This window comes from Chenopodium quinoa, unplaced genomic scaffold (assembly GCF_001683475.1).
Source record: "Chenopodium quinoa cultivar QQ74 unplaced genomic scaffold, ASM168347v1, whole genome shotgun sequence".
Classification (NCBI taxonomy): Eukaryota; Viridiplantae; Streptophyta; class Magnoliopsida; order Caryophyllales; family Amaranthaceae; genus Chenopodium; species Chenopodium quinoa.
Window position 1 is genome coordinate 10492295 of NW_018745024.1, and position 15938 is coordinate 10508232.

Genomic DNA, 15938 nt, shown 5'->3' on the forward strand with positions numbered 1-15938 from the left:
TATACTTGTATATGAGCACTTTTTATAACTAAAAATCATAGATATCCAATTTTATATATATATTTTTTTATTATTATTTTTTTAGCCGAGGGACAATATAAAGTTCCTCCATCTTATGTTACTTTACCTGTTATATTTATCACATTTGGTAATGCATAATATTAACTTTAACTATGTTTATATTTTTCATGAAGTATAAATCAAAAAAGACGATCCAACATAAAGTGTTAGAATTATTTCATTAAGCACGGAGTAGAAATGAATGAAGTATTATATAAGCTGAGGGGGCAGTATACATCTCTAGAAAGGAACTAAAGAATCAACACAATATTATCAACTTGGACATTGAGAAAATATCAATAATAGAAACATAAGATAATGTTTCATAAAAACTAAATCATACACTAATTTGCAACTCCAACAGCAGTTTTAGTTGTAGAAAATCTCATTGGCATCATCATCAATGGAGGAGGCCTCTGTTTCACTCCATTCATCATCATCATCCCATCATGACTGCTATTCATTGATATCCTTCTTCCCTTCAATGGAGAAACAAATCGATTCACCAACCTCGAAGGCGATAATGATCTTCTTAGCTTCGATGCCATTGAAGAAGCCGGTTTCGGAGGCGATTTCCTGCCAAAAGATGCAGGCTTTGAAACAGGGGAAACAGAGGCGAAACCCTTTTGTGGACTTTTGATTTTCACAGGGGATTTAACCAAAAATTTATGAGGAGTTTCTCTCTTTTTCGCAATTATTGGAGATTTATTCTTGCTAATTTGCTGCTTTTGTGAAGTGGGTGATGATGAATGAAACAGGGGATTTGGGAAAAGAACAGTTTTTTTAGCCCAAGGTTTATGTTTTGGTGATACCCTGTTTGCCACATTATATCTCATGCTACTCTGTTTTGGTGATACCCTGTTTCCTCTATCGATTTCGGGTCTTTTCTCCGGTGAAACCCTGAAATTGATCCTCGATCGAGCTCTTCGAACAGACGGGGTGCTCGATTCTCCTCGAATGATACGGAATTGATGCTGTTTTTCTCTTTTCCTTCGAGTTTCGAGGGGTGTCTTTTCGGGGTTCGGTCTTTGTTTCCGAGGCACAGGTGTTTTTGGATCATCAATGTTGGAATTCCTCATGATTTCTCTTGTTACTTTACTTGATTCTAGGATTTCTGCTACTGTTTCTCCTACTAACATTGCTGATAACGACATTCTTTTCCATTCCCCTATAATTAATTTCATCAAATATGTCAAAATTTATCATCAAATTTAATCAAAGAAAATCAACAAATTAAGTGATGATGCTAGTATTTTACCTGAAACATTTGCTTGTAATTTCCCAGTTGGAGATTTCTTTGATCCATTATTTCTAATTCTGCAAAAATCACAAAAACCCTAATTAAATTACATATAATGATGTACAAATCCCACCAAATTTACCCCTAATTTAATAAATTTTCGTATAATTTAGAACCCTAAACAATATTTTACAACGGCTCCAAACCCAAATTTCAAAAGCAAATAATTAACTGTGAAGCGCTAATAGTATAATTTGAACTCGTAACGTGACAACTAAATCCGAACAAATGCGAAAAAAGCGCGATTTACCTCATCGATTCCTGCTTGCATCTGAGACTAGTTTTTAAGTAAGCTTTAGTACTACGAGGGCTAAGTTTAACACCAGCAACCACTTTACTTCCTCCAGTAACTGTATATTGAAGCTCTTGCAATCTTTCCATACATTGATCCACCTATCCAAATCAAACACCAAAAAATAATTGATAAATGAAGAAATAATTAACCAAATAAAGAGAAAATTAAAATCAAAACAACCCACAAAATAAAAATTGGTGGGTATTAAAAATCAAATCAAAAAAATTAATTTTTGAACAAAAAAAAAATTGTACCTTTTTAACAGTTTCTCTGATAAGAGTAGGGCTTAATGGAGGAGCCACCATTATCTTCCTCTGTTTTGGTGGGGTTCTTGCCACCATTTTTATTTCTCAAATAAAAGAAAAAAAAAAAATCTTTTTAAAATTCAAATATTAAAAAAAAAAAAAGTTGGTTTTTCAAGAAATAGGTTTATCTCTCTAGAAATTAAAGTTGGAAAAGTCAAATTGAAGCTACAAAAATGAGCTCATGAAGAGGGAGAAAGTTGAAAGAAATTGGGGGGTTTTGGTTGAAGAAGAGTAACGGCTTCTTTTTCTTTTGGTTCCAACGGTCGAATTTATTTTTGGGTATTTTTAAATTAGATTTATTTTTGAGTCCAAAAACCTTTTTTTTTCAACTTAATCAATCTGTATTTATTCAATTGTATATTGATTAATCTTAAATCTTAAATAGTGAAATTCGAAAAAGACTGGATGTATATTTCGTAAATAAAAGGAATATGAACACCACCAATAATATTATGTCAACTCAGCAGATCCCACTAAATTGAAGAGGGAAGCTAAAATACAGGGTGAGAAAGCCAGAGCAAAAATTTTGGTTAGGGACAGAGGGAGGGTTTGAGAGGGATATTTGGTGAGCGTCATCTTCAACACTAAGTTTAGATGAGCAACAACTTTAATGTGCATCGCCTTCTACTCCAAATATGTTCAACCAATTAAAGTAGAGAGAAGAAGTTTTACATAGAACACAAGTTTGATTGAATGTTACAGACATAAAATAGCATCATATTAACCAATGCACCAAGAACACATCTAGTTTATCAAAACAACATAATAATACCATAAACTACACAAGCAAATAATGGGGACATGCACATCATTAAAAACGTATGAGAAAACAATGGGCAATCAACGATTTTGTTTTAATTGACCCAATATTTTTTATTTAGGTTGGAGAACCATGTATTGTGAATTTAGTGTATTGGAAGTACGTTCCGCCTTCAATTATTCTAGTATTCCAATAACAGATGTTCAAATACAATGTTTGAGGAGTAATTTTGCAATCAATTTTTGGTAACCATTAGTTCTTGGAAAATTTTCATTATTATGAAGTATTGTTATTATTTTATCACAATTGAAAGGAAAATTTTCATGAATTCAACATAGCCTAAAAAAATGACATGAATGAATTTCTTTAGCATATAAAACTGTACTAAACATTTCTGAACTTAACATCACATATTGTAGGACAGGAAAATTAATCAAAACATCACACTGATGTTACAAGAAAAGTATAAAAATACTATGCATATTTGAGCTTAAAATCTCTATTCATTAGTTTTCATCTAAGTACAGCCTACTGATTTGGAAGACCCAAGGATATATGTAGGTGACGGAATTGCAGTTAACAAAGAGAAATAAATGCATATTTTCACATCATACTAAAGACTTCCGGAAGTTTTTCAAGCCTCGCAACTTCAAAGGACTCCAAACAACTGGCTTTTTCTGCAGGGCAACCACGGTAGGGTGCTTCGGCCGCCACGAACCCTGTTGAGGAGGGCTTGCCATAAATCTCCTACTACTCATAGGTGTTGCTGCTTCCACAGAGGGCAGAGGAGAAAACGGCTTTGAAAATCGCCTTACCCTTGATGCCTCCCTGAAAAATGAGGGCCCTGGTAATGCACTCTCGCGTTTTGACTTACTGAGAGGTGTTTGATGGTAATTTGACTCAGGACGGAGTGTTGCCATGGAGACCCTTCTTCTGGGCTGCATAGGTGCCATTGTTTCGGTTGATGGTCTCACAGCGACGGAGATCCTTCGTGGCCCCCTCATGGCTCTTGTATTTGATCCATTCGAAGTGTTTTCTTTACCATCGTATGAACTTGAGAAACGAGAAGAGAAAGTAGAAGTCTTCTTTGCCTGGACAGGTGATGGTTGGGGCATGTAATTGCATATCTTTCGCAATGGCATCCTTGAATTTGAAGGACCTAGTGGAGGCTTCCTCTCTGTTGTGGTCTTTTGTGCCTGTCTTGGTTGCCTGATAGAAGCAGCAGCTCTATTTTCCTGCTTCTGTCTAGTTTTCCTCTCCTCCGCCAGTTGATTTTCAAGATCCCGCACCTGTTGAGATATTTTTCTTAAGAAAAATGCTTGGTGTGGAATACATATCACGCATATCAATGGTATATGAAAGTACCTTCTCCTGAAGACTTCTGCAGATATGCTCTCTGGCAGAAAGCCTTAATTGCAAAGATTGCACACTATCCTGCAGTTTCTTTGTTTCTTTATCATCATGCTTTAACTTCTCAGCCTGTAAAAAATGACTACAGGCATAAGCTGCATGCAAGACTGAACATCAATATCAAGCTAAATAACTCCCCAAAAACATACCAGATGCTTATACTTGAGGAGCTCAGAGATATCTGCTTGCTTGCGGGCTGGACCATATTCAATTCCCTTGACTCGACTAGCAAAGTTCAGGGAGCATAGAGTCTCACCCACGTCAGCATCACTAGGACTAATTTGGACGAACATCAGGGTCTTGCAATCACCTCCTGCAATGCCATTGAATGATAGAGATGGGTAAGATGAGAAAAGTAAACCATGGCTCTTTTTTTTTTATTGAAACAGTCATAACTCAGTTCAATAAGGCTTCATGAAGTATATTACCTAAAGAGCTCTGCAACATGTGGGTGAGTTTTGAGTTTCTGAAAGATAACAACAATTAAGTTAAGACAATGAAGTTCAAAAACATGCTGAATGTCTTGAAAAATCTGCATATAGAAAGAAACATGTACTCGACCTGTATGGAACGTGGTTTGTTTTAGTTGCAAGAGCAGAGATGACATCACCAAGAGCTGAGAGGGATTTATTGATGAACTGAGATTCCTTCAGTCTTTCACCCTCAACTTCAATTCTTCCAACACGCTCACTTCCAGCCAAGTCCACCAACCAAAGGTTGCTCTTTGTCCTTTGTCCATTCATTAAGTTTTCCCCTTTCACAGTAATCCGCAGCAAGCTACAAGCATGGCAAAATTATTTAATTCCACAGAATGGCTGCTCCAATATTTCTACCATCATTGCATTATTTAATGTAGTTGCAGGAGTCCATTATATAACATTCAGAGTGTAAAGACAGACATATGCAACATTGCAGACAATAACAGGGTAGCATTCAATTATATCAGAGAAAAATTACCAATGGGAACGGCTACTGAATTCATTAGCATTGGTTGATCCAACAGATCTCACTCGGCTCCCAGTCTTAAGTAATTCCCATACTTCATCTGTACCATAAACATGAGCTTCAACTAGCCCAGGAATTTCTTGTGTTCCTTCTGGAGCTTGTTTTATTTCCAACCTGAATAAACAAAATGCAACACTTAGACATTATAAACCCTATACAAGTGAGCCTTCCATACTAAGACATTTGCATGAACCAAAATTAACAGCTTCCATTTAACAGCTGATTTAACAAAGGTATAGAAAGGCTAAAATGCAAGGATGAACGTTTAAGATGTTATGAACTGATCATAGTCACAGTCAGAACTCAAGGTAACAAAAAGTCAACAACTGCCTAGCCAATCTTTAGATAAATAGATACTCTATTAAATTTCTGTAGTTCTTTAAGAAAATTCTGCACAAGTAGTGGTGAAGCCTTTATCGATCGCTTAAGCATGTAAGACCAAAGGCCAAAGGAGAAAAGTGACAGATGTGACAATTCCAGAATTAAGCATGAACACCTTCTAAGGATATATGGAATTTAGCTTTGATTATTGTAAGCCACCCCTAAAATCAATTGGTGCTGACAATCTTAGAATCAGTAGCTAGATTCCCACATGAATGTTTATGCATATTTAAGCATCAGTCATGCCTACAAATTTATGTAATCAAGCAGTATTCGACATTCTGTTTTAAGAATCACTTACTTCTTAGGTGGTTCACTGGTATTCTCCACCAAGAGGTCCCTTATTTTTTCATTGTAGACCTCCAACATGCTGACAAATAGTTCATATTTCACAGTACCGCTTCTTTGATTAGCAATCCTAAATAACTCCTCCAAAGTTCTATAGTTAACCCCTCGATTCTCTGGTGTCCCTTCCATGGTAAAGGTCTTTCCAGTTCCAGTTTGTCCATATGCAAATATGCAAACATTGTAGCCATCCAAAACAGAAGTGACAATTGGAGAAGTTTGTGCAAAGACCTCCTCTGCAAAGTCAAAAATCAATGTCAATGAAACACCAAAGAAGTGTAATTGCGCTACCTGAAGCTAAATTCACTATTCAAAAGGCAATCAAAGCAATCAGGTACCTTGGTCAGCTTGGGGCCCAAATACATGGTCAAACTTGAATTGTTTCTTTGAAGAATCAGCACAAGTAATATTCAATTCATGGTCCTGGGAAGGAGGAATTTCGACAACAGAAGTCGACCCACTTGCCCTTTCATCTTGGTTCAATGGTCTGCATCTACAAAAGACCCTAATATTGCCTTTCAGCTCAATTACTTCATTGTACAGCCTCTTCCTTTCAGCATATTCTTCAATGTACTTTTTCTTTAAAAGCTCAGATTCTTCCATGTACTTGTTCTTCAAAACCTCATGCTCCTCACCTAATAACAACAGTTCATACCCATTTAAAACCTGACCAGCAAAAACAACAACAACAACAACATAATTGACAAACTGAAGAATGAGATAAAAGGGCAACATACTTAGGTGCTGAAGTGTATTCAGAACTTCAAAGCCGGGAAATTGACTGCTCGTTATCTCCTTTACTTCGACTGATAGAGATGTATGCTCCTTCCTCAAAGTCTATACCAATCACACAATAAGGTTTCCATCTTAAGCAAGATTGACAACCACAGACACAGCAAAATAATTTATATTGAAGTTCACCTGAATTTTGTTACTCAGCTCATTGATTTTCTTTAGTATTGGAAGCTTAGGCTCTTCATCAACTGAAACTGCTTGGGATTCATTCGAATATTGACTTGCATCAGTAGAATTCGTATTTTCCTCCACTCTATCTGAAAGTTCAAAATATCTTTCTACACTCAGTGCTATAATACATAATTCTGAACAATTAACAAATTTTCAAGCAAATTTATGAAACCAACAAATTTAACTTTATGAAACCAACAAATTTAACAACAAATCAACAATTTCTTAAATTATTCTTAATTGATTTCATAAATAACCCAACAATAGAGAATTTTTCAATTCCGGTGAAATGAGATGCCCTAATTAAAACCCTAATATCAAATGTTTCAAAAACGAAGAAGATAACAAGTGCAATCCAAGAATCAAACATCATCACATCCAATACTCTAATTGATCAAGAAATCAAGAAACCCAATTTTCATCTACTAACAAACACTCGCTAAGTTCAAGAATTTCACGGAAAACCTAGGGTTTTAATCGATTAACAAAATTGAAATCAACAACCACAACAAAAACAACTAACAACAAAAATACTACAAAAAATCATACAAAAGAAGACTAAAATCAAAACATAATCAACAGAATCTTGAATTGTTACCGTTTTGAGCATGTGGTGTTGCATTTGCTGACTCAATAAATGAGTTTGCGTCGCCAATTTCTCGAACGATTTCTACAGTTTGATCTGCATATAAAATGAAATAAAGTGAAATTCGAATTATTTTAGGGGAAAAAAGGGGAGAAAATCCGACGAAATTGAAAATTAAGAAAGATGAATTGATTGAATTCTACTCACCATCCATTTTTTCAACAAATTAATTACGCTGAAAACAAGTAATTTGAAGGATTCTGAAAATGAAAATTAGGGATTTGAGGAGAATATGAGAGAGAAAGTGAGATTGAAAGTTAGATTTTAGAGTGAGAAAGAGAAGGTGTGATATTTTTTTGAGAAAGAAAGGAAGAAGATAGCGAAATCTCAAACGGTCAGAAAAGTTGTAAATTTGAAGGAGGGAGTTCAATGTTTTGAAAAAGAGAATGAATTGTAGCCGTTCGATTACATTTAACTTGATTATAACGGCTACTTTTATGATTCTGGAGCGTCTGGTTTCTCTTTGGGTTGGGCTTATGACGATACTAGACCCGGTTGTGGAAATAGGTTTTGGACCTTTTTTTTTAAGGTAAGAAAAATAATCATTACAATGTCATTTAGTCTTCCGTGTTCACGAAAAGATTTCTATTGTACGGAGTATTAGAAGAAAAATATACGAAGTACTTTCATGAATTCATGAGAGAAATTTCTAAATTGTATTGCATACCCCGTGTTATAAATAATTACTCCGTATATGGTTTCGGACAAATTTTAATTTTTACTTTAATCTTTTCAAAAGAATTATGGTGTCTCAGTACAATACAAGCTATTTATTAATAACATTTTATGTTTATATAGTCTTATAAATGACTTACTAATTGTCTGGTGATATTAAAATGAAAGTTAGGACCATACAGTAATTTCTCCGCGATGGACATATAAAAAATATGAATGGAAAAAAGAAGTAAAGTGTGAGATTTTTGAGCTAATATTTGACTGACTGCGAGTGCTTCGTCATAACTCATAAGGCTTTGTTGTGATTTACGGAACTAAACTGATTGAAGCTGAACTGAACTGAACTGAACTAAATAGAGCTGAAATAATTGCTTAAGGAAGGAAATTTAGAACTGGACTAAATTGAACTGAATTAATTGGAGTTGAACTGAATTCAACTTAAATGAAATTAAGCTGAAAGAACATGCCCTTAGTTGGGAAATGTTTCGATCTGAGACAATGACCCTGTAACACCCCAATAATTCTCTCTTTAAACCTGTAAATACCCTGAACAAAATCCAAGAGAATTGCTGGTGTGCTACCGCCACGTGTTCAAACGTTAAGGCTATATCAGAAATTAGTAGCGGAAAAACTAATCCAGTTATAAATAAGTTTCAAAACCAATAAACAAAACCAAATTAAGTCATACAACTTGGAACCATTAAGACCCTTATTCAAAACCCCACAAAGTAGTAAATAAACAAAACCAGAGTTTAAATAAATTCAAACTTATGAAAAGAAATAAACTGCGAATAATAACCAACTCTCTACTCAAAATCCCACAACCCTGATGCGAATGCTGCGTATGTAAGAACCTGTGGTTAATCTGCTCCCCAATATTACAAGTGTGAAAATTGGATCATCACAGGGTCATTGAAAGGCGAAGGCCATGACCAAAGAAGACACACACAAAAGCACGCAATCAGCAAAACTGAGTACATACAAGCTGCAAAACATAAAAGAAATCCCTAACACACTACTAATAGTCAATCATCACGCATCATTAGTTTATAGACTCGACACATGACTCAACTATCAAATTTATTAAGACTTCACTAGTTAATATTAACTAACTCATTTATTTATTTCATTGGATTTAGCAATAGACAAGGTTGTCCAACCCATGTCCCATTTGGAACATCAATAAAAGAAAAACCTCATGCCTCCTTTCGGAAACATCAATAAACATCCAACGACCACGGGCGCGACTCCGTGACCGTAGTTAGTATGAGATCTCACCTAACTCCTAGTTTTAAAAAAATAATATTTGAAATAGGAGACTCGTAGATCAGACGACCTCGATAAAAGTACACGGCTAATACCCCATGTACCCCAACCCCTGATTGTCATTACTCCAGATGTGCACCAATCCAGAGTTTTATTGCTCATCCATCTTGCACTTTACGTGATTTACAAATTTAGACTTAGTGATGACTCATATGCATAACAATACAAACATTCCAAACACAATTCAATCAAACAAGGCAAGTTTCCAATTTCAATTCTTGATTTATTAGTGACAAACAACATTTATTATTTATCCCTTTACTACCTCGGTGTATAAACACCTTGAGTGCATAAGGCACCCCAAAACCTTAACCTCGTCTTATAAGACTTAAATTCTTCCTTTACTCATCCTGCTTGCATAATCATGAATGAGTAATAAATTAATCTTTACACCAATCACATACTTTTGCCTCTAAGTGCACCTTGCATAATTAGAGCACAAATAATACTTGCAATATAAAATAGTGCACATCATATGAAATTCACAATGTATAACCAAACAATTTAACCAGTCATCCCTATACATGATACTAAGTTTTCGATCCGTCCTTAAACATGCACCTAAGCGCAAGGTTTCGTAACTTGTACGTACCTTGAATAAACAAGTTGGTAAAACGCTTTTCCAACTAAAAACACCTTCTATGAGGTCCTCTCCTAAACCAAACAACAAAACCTCAATCAATGCCCAAACAACCAAATTTACAGCAATACTAACTTACTTTAAAACCTTCAAAATCCAAATCAAACAACGCTTTAAAATCTTTCCTTTAGTTAAAATTAAAGGCTTATATATAGTTCTTTAAATTTTCTTCATAAAAACCTAAATACACTCTTATACATGAAATTACAGCAAGTTTAAAGTTTAATAAAAATCTGAAAATTATTTAAAAACCCCTAATAATCTCCCCTTTTAATGGGTGATTACACCCTCTTTATAAAACATCAAAAGTAATACTTAGAAACTATTTCCAGCACTTAAAACTTCAATAAAACATATATTTATGCTTAATTAACTTCAAATATAATTAATTTTATTAATCAATATTTTAAGTATAATAAAACTTCGTTAAAGTCAAAAACTGCTTGAAAATCATATTTAGAGGCTTAATTTGGCCACGAGAGGGTGGTGCTCACTACCAAAGTTAGTGAGTCTTTTTTAAAACGTTGTTTTCACATGGAAAACACTATTTTTTTCATCCAAATAAGATGAGTTCAGAATCTGATCGGGATTAAAACGACATTAATATAACGAACGAAAATCTATAAATCAAAACACGAATTTACGTGTTCAAAATAATCTAGAATTAATTTAAACTAATCAGTAGTTATAATCACCAAAATTTCAAAACATCATTACTATAAAAACCCTAAATCAATTGTTCATAAAAACCCTAAAATCATGATTTTCAATAATTTGAAACCCTAGGTTTATAATTCATAAAATATGAAAATTTATAACATAAATATAATCTGAAATTTATAATCTTTATACCATCAAAATATAATTTGATACTAAAAATATAATCTTTATACTAAAATCAAAACCTAAAACAATTAAATTAACATTAAACAAAATAATGAAACAAAGGAGCATGGAAATAAGACTAAACTTTTAGTGTGGGAAATTTTTGGAGATTCATGGGGTATTTATAGGAGAGAATTATTATAGGGTAAAAAGGACGATTGGGCCTCATAAAAATTATGGGTCAATTAAGTAAACAAATGGGTTAGGCTTGTTTGATTGGACATAAATTGTAGAATAAAGGTGTATAAAATAATTTGTTCAAATAATTTTCGACCCAGATTAATAATTTGACACTTTTGGAATTAAATTTCGGAAAATAACAAATAAATATTATAAATAAAATAAAATTTCATTTATAAAATATTTTTAAAATACGGGGGATTATAGGACCTGTATTAAATGAATAAAAAAAAATTATAAAAGCAACGACACATTCATCCTCAATATTGAAACTATTAGTATGTGTTCAAATTTACAAAAGCTCCAAATTAGTAAATTACCCTAAAAAAGAAGTAATCGATTAAACTATAAACATCTTGTTCAAACTATACTTAAATATCAACTCTATTAAATCTGACTCTAGAAATAAACAAGTCATACTGATCACAATTAATACTAGTGAAAGCTAGGCACAGGTCGAGCCATGCAAGTCCACGTGTCATACTAGCGTGCTTCGTAATGTAAAAAGTGATGTTAGAAAATGACTAAGAAAAAGAAAGTGTTATTCCAAGCTTGTATCAAATATTGAAAATAGACTTCATACATGGGGTGCACGGCAACACAGCACATGACCCACAAGTGTGTCTCCCGTGCCATTTCAAGCTTGTGGTAAGCTCGCACCAAGTCGGGCCATTTTCAAGCCAACGCGGCTCATGCACAACTCTAATCCTGGCACATCTAGTAAAAAAAAACAATTAAAAACGGACATCACCTTTATGAATGATATTTTCTGGTAATGTAGTTAGGATAAGCAGAATCTGACAGAACCAAATCAATGGCCAGTTCTTCACAACCAAGCTTGTTGAGCTACCACCATACTTGCTCCTCTTCTTCCTCAAATTCCAACTTCACTCGATTTCCCTCTTCATTTTCTCTCTCCTCTCTCAATGGATCCACCAGAACTCAATTTCCCAGAAATCTTTCACTCTCTTTAACTAAAATTCATGCTAAATTTGACAAATTTGAGGGTAGTGAAGATAACCCAGTACAGTTGCAGGAAGAGGAAGTCCAAGAAATTGAAGAATTCCCTGATCAAGAAATAAAAGAAGAAGATGATGAGTGAGATTCTATTTATACTGATTTTCAGATTGTTTGTTTTGTTGTAATTGGAAATTTTGATCTTGTAAAAAAAGTTGGAAAAATTTAATTGTTTTGGGTGTGTGAAATAGGGGCAAATTGGGTGTGATGTGAAAAAAATTGAACGCTATTAAAGATATTAATCATCAAAGTTATGTCTTCGAGAAAAATTTAATAGGTTAAAATCAAAGTAACAATGGTTGTAGTTCGCTTTACTTTGATAAAAATTGCATCTTGACCTTTTCATTGAGACATTGAAATGATCAAAATTTATTTTTACAAGTTAATTTTATTTTTCTATTGGTCTAATTTTCATGCTTGAAAGTTGAGGGATTATATTTTGGAGTTTCATGTCTGAATTTAAATTAAGCACTTGATTAATGCTGTACTTTGTGATTATCAAGTTAGATTGGATAGGTAGATGTCATGCCAATATGTTCGGTACATGATTGTTTGATAACTTGTATAAGTATAATCCTCGGCCTAATTGGCATATTTTTCTGTTCACATAGCTGAAGTGTATTGATGGCCATGTAATTAAAATTATTTGACAGTTGCCTGCCTTCTGACTTGGAGGGTGCAGTTCGACAATCCGGTCAAGCTAGTGCTTCGTTCGTGGATTCTGGTGGAACAAGGGCCATTGTAGGTGCTTCAGTATTAGAAAAGAGTTGTTGCCTTTTCAATTAGTTATAGTTCTTGATTAAATTTCCTGATGTTCCCTTTTTTAAAATTAGTTCAGGAGGGGATAAAAAAATTGTTGAGGGTGCTTTGGGAAATCATGTCATATGCGTAATCATAGGAAATCAAGAATGTGACAATTTATTTCTGTACAATAGAGTAATTAAAAACTAAATAGTCTGAATGTCCTGCAACAAAAAAGGTCCTCCCTCTTTCAGATAGTTCAGATCCAACTCCTATTAGTCCTATTTACAAAAACGAGTGGATTAGTAAAGAAAGAACGATTATATTCTGAATATCAAGAGCTAAGAGCTTACATGTACTGGTAATTAGTAGATCATCAGTTCCATCCATTGTTTCATCTTATACTTAGTTAATCTAATTATTGAAACTGAAAATAAGAACTGGCTTTGTATTTGGATTGAGTGTGTAATTTTCTGGTAGTCTGATGCTTTTCCTGCATTTCCTTTTTGCCTTTGGCAGGTTGAGTTGTTAATACCTCAGCTGCAATTTTTGGATGATGAAGGCGCACAAGCTGAGCTATGGGAACTATCAAGGGTTTTCATAGATACGCTTATTGAGGAAACAGGATGTCAGGTTAGTTTTTAGTATTAATCTATAGCTATCCAAAGCATAGAATAAGAATAATTATGCAAAATAAATTGTTCAGTGCCTCAGTGGCATACTGAAATCTTGCACCTTGGAGTTGCTTGGCGGTGATCAACTGATTCTTCACCTCTTCTACATAACTAAGTTAAATATTTTGGCTGAACAGAAAGTAAAAGCAATCTTTCCGGATACTGGAGCTGCTGCACTTCTGAAGTATCAATGGAAAGATGCTGTTTTTGGATTCTCTAGGTATAGCATGTTATATCCAAATTACTGGTATCTGTCTTGTGGTATAGTATTTTTAGTAGTCTATGCTACCCTTTTCATGTTCATATACGTTCATATTTTCTTGCAGCTTAAGTGATAGGAAGCCTGTAGAAGATGAAGATGAAATTGTTGTTATGGTGGTTCCTGATTATCAGATGTTGGAATATGTCCAGAAAATTGCTTCACTTCTCTCAGACGATCCGGTATTTACTTGGTTTACATTGTCCTGTGTGAGATATAGTGTTATTTTTTACTTGGTTTGCAATGCTAAGTCCGCCATGCTCTTTTTTTTTCTTCTTTCAAAAAACAGTTACAATACTTGATGTTATGTGTTTGTTTTCTACTTCTATCTGTTATTGATACAAAAGTCATTTTTTCTTTTGGATGTAAAGAAATAAGATCGCATTTATAACAAAAATATTTTACACTGGTATTTACTGAGAATATACTGGTAATGTCCCCTTTTATTCGTCATCAAAAGCATATACTGTGACTTCAATGAATGCACTGTATTCTGGAAATACAGGAGTCAGCATATCAGAATTACATTTCCAGCCTTTAACATTGGTTAAGTGTCTTGCTGGACTTGATTGAAAAGGGCTGCAGTCTGGACGCTCAACTTTGAATTACTTGCATAATAAAATGAAAGGGAAATGGGTAGTTTGATGATAGTTGCAGTCAATAAGATAGAGCTAAGAGCTAGAAAGGAAAATTTTAACTGTTGTTTTCGAATTTCAGAGTATGATACATTGTTCTATATTGGTTTTCCACTCATACCTGTATTTGTCTTATGAAATTCCTCATAAATCTGTTAGCCAAGACCTCTCATCATGTGGAATCCACGTCTTGTCAGTGAAGATGTGGGAGTTGGATTCAATGTTCGGAAGTTAAGACGCTACTTTCTGAGGTAAATTTACTTTTCTTCTCTGTCATCCTCAAATTTTTAGCTCATTTGACCAACACTACCAACCATACATAAAGATCAATCAAAATCACAGCTGTTGTATCAGATTGAATCTTACAATCGCTTGTGCTTCACACACTTGTCCTCCAGTTTATATAGAACTTGTTTGATGAATGTACTCTTGGTCACTCTGGTTCAACCTTATTTGCAAGTATCAAGTAATATCTGGTATATGATGCAGAACATTCTCTGTGGTTTATTCGATGAGACCTTTCCCATCTGGTGCAGTGTTCAGGTGTTATCCTGGGTAAGTATACGCTACCATTGTTGTATACTAGTTTTCTTTGTTACAGATTTACTCATTTTCTGCTAATTGTTTTTTTAAAAACAGATTATGGAAGGTATTCTATGATGATAAGAATAGACCAGGCAGGTATCTGCTTGCAAAAGAACTAATCAGTCGTCCTGATGCTGAAGAACTAGAGGTCAGTTTCTGCACATCACACTGTCTATAGATACCATGAGTCCATGACATATCCTGAACCAGCAGCTTAAAGTTGAGAATGTAATGCAAAAATGATTTGGGAGACTCGAAAATGCAGCTACATTTACAGTTGGGACATTTATAAATAGTATTTTCTGTTGAAGTGTATTCTTTCTCAATAATATCTGTTTGTATCTAATGCAGTATATTTTTGGAGATGCACAAGAAAAAGAAGAAGAGGGACCTTCCTTGTTAGCTAGAGCAGCAGGCATATTCTCCTCAATGAATAGGTTCATGAGAGTCATATCAAAATAACCATCTTGGTTTTAAGGCATGCATCCAGACTCTACTGCATCAACAAAATCCCTTCCAATACCTCAGTAAATCTGTGTATACATGAGAGTTTGACAGAATCTTAGCATAGTTGTTCAAATTTTATCCAAATGAGTTTCATTTGGGAAATTGTCAATGGCATGGACACATCATATCAGCCTTTTTTTTTTTTTATTTTTTTGATATACATGGGCCATGGCTGATGAGTGATGCACTTCACAAGTTCACATGTATAATAAAAGCAATCCCCATGGTAAAAACGAAAGGGCTAACCAAACACAAGAATTGTTATTCGTAAGAGTCTGACATACCTATGTTTCCGATACACACAAGGGTAACTGCTGTAAAGGGTTATATCGATAAAGATG

General features: G+C 34.2%; 3 protein-coding genes across 3 annotated transcripts; 1 reads left to right on the plus strand and 2 right to left on the minus strand.

Moving 5' to 3' along the window:
• Positions 1–91: 91 nt before the first annotated feature.
• On the minus strand, positions 92–2279 carry LOC110708618 (probable microtubule-binding protein TANGLED). Its single transcript, XM_021886795.1, has 4 exons — positions 1910–2279; positions 1611–1753; positions 1319–1377; positions 92–1228 (listed from the first exon to the last, which is right to left on the minus strand). Exons 1-4 carry the CDS (start codon positions 1994–1996, stop codon positions 405–407), a joined length of 1113 nt encoding a protein of 370 aa, XP_021742487.1. The 5' UTR covers positions 1997–2279; the 3' UTR covers positions 92–404.
• Positions 2280–3067: 788 nt separating this feature from the next.
• On the minus strand, positions 3068–8012 carry LOC110708617 (kinesin-like protein KIN-14S). Its single transcript, XM_021886794.1, has 12 exons — positions 7621–8012; positions 7426–7509; positions 6783–6913; positions 6599–6698; positions 6200–6496; positions 5818–6097; positions 5088–5249; positions 4692–4907; positions 4559–4596; positions 4280–4443; positions 4086–4199; positions 3068–4009 (listed from the first exon to the last, which is right to left on the minus strand). The coding sequence occupies exons 1-12, from the start codon at positions 7625–7627 to the stop codon at positions 3329–3331; spliced, it is 2274 nt and encodes a 757-aa protein (XP_021742486.1). The 5' UTR covers positions 7628–8012; the 3' UTR covers positions 3068–3328.
• Positions 8013–11922: 3910 nt separating this feature from the next.
• On the plus strand, positions 11923–15743 carry LOC110708619. The gene is made up of 9 exons (XM_021886796.1): positions 11923–12277; positions 12850–12937; positions 13457–13570; positions 13749–13831; positions 13938–14052; positions 14665–14756; positions 14995–15060; positions 15145–15238; positions 15442–15743. Exons 1-9 carry the CDS (start codon positions 11994–11996, stop codon positions 15550–15552), a joined length of 1047 nt encoding a protein of 348 aa, XP_021742488.1. The 5' UTR covers positions 11923–11993; the 3' UTR covers positions 15553–15743.
• The last annotated feature ends 195 nt before the right edge of the window (positions 15744–15938 follow it).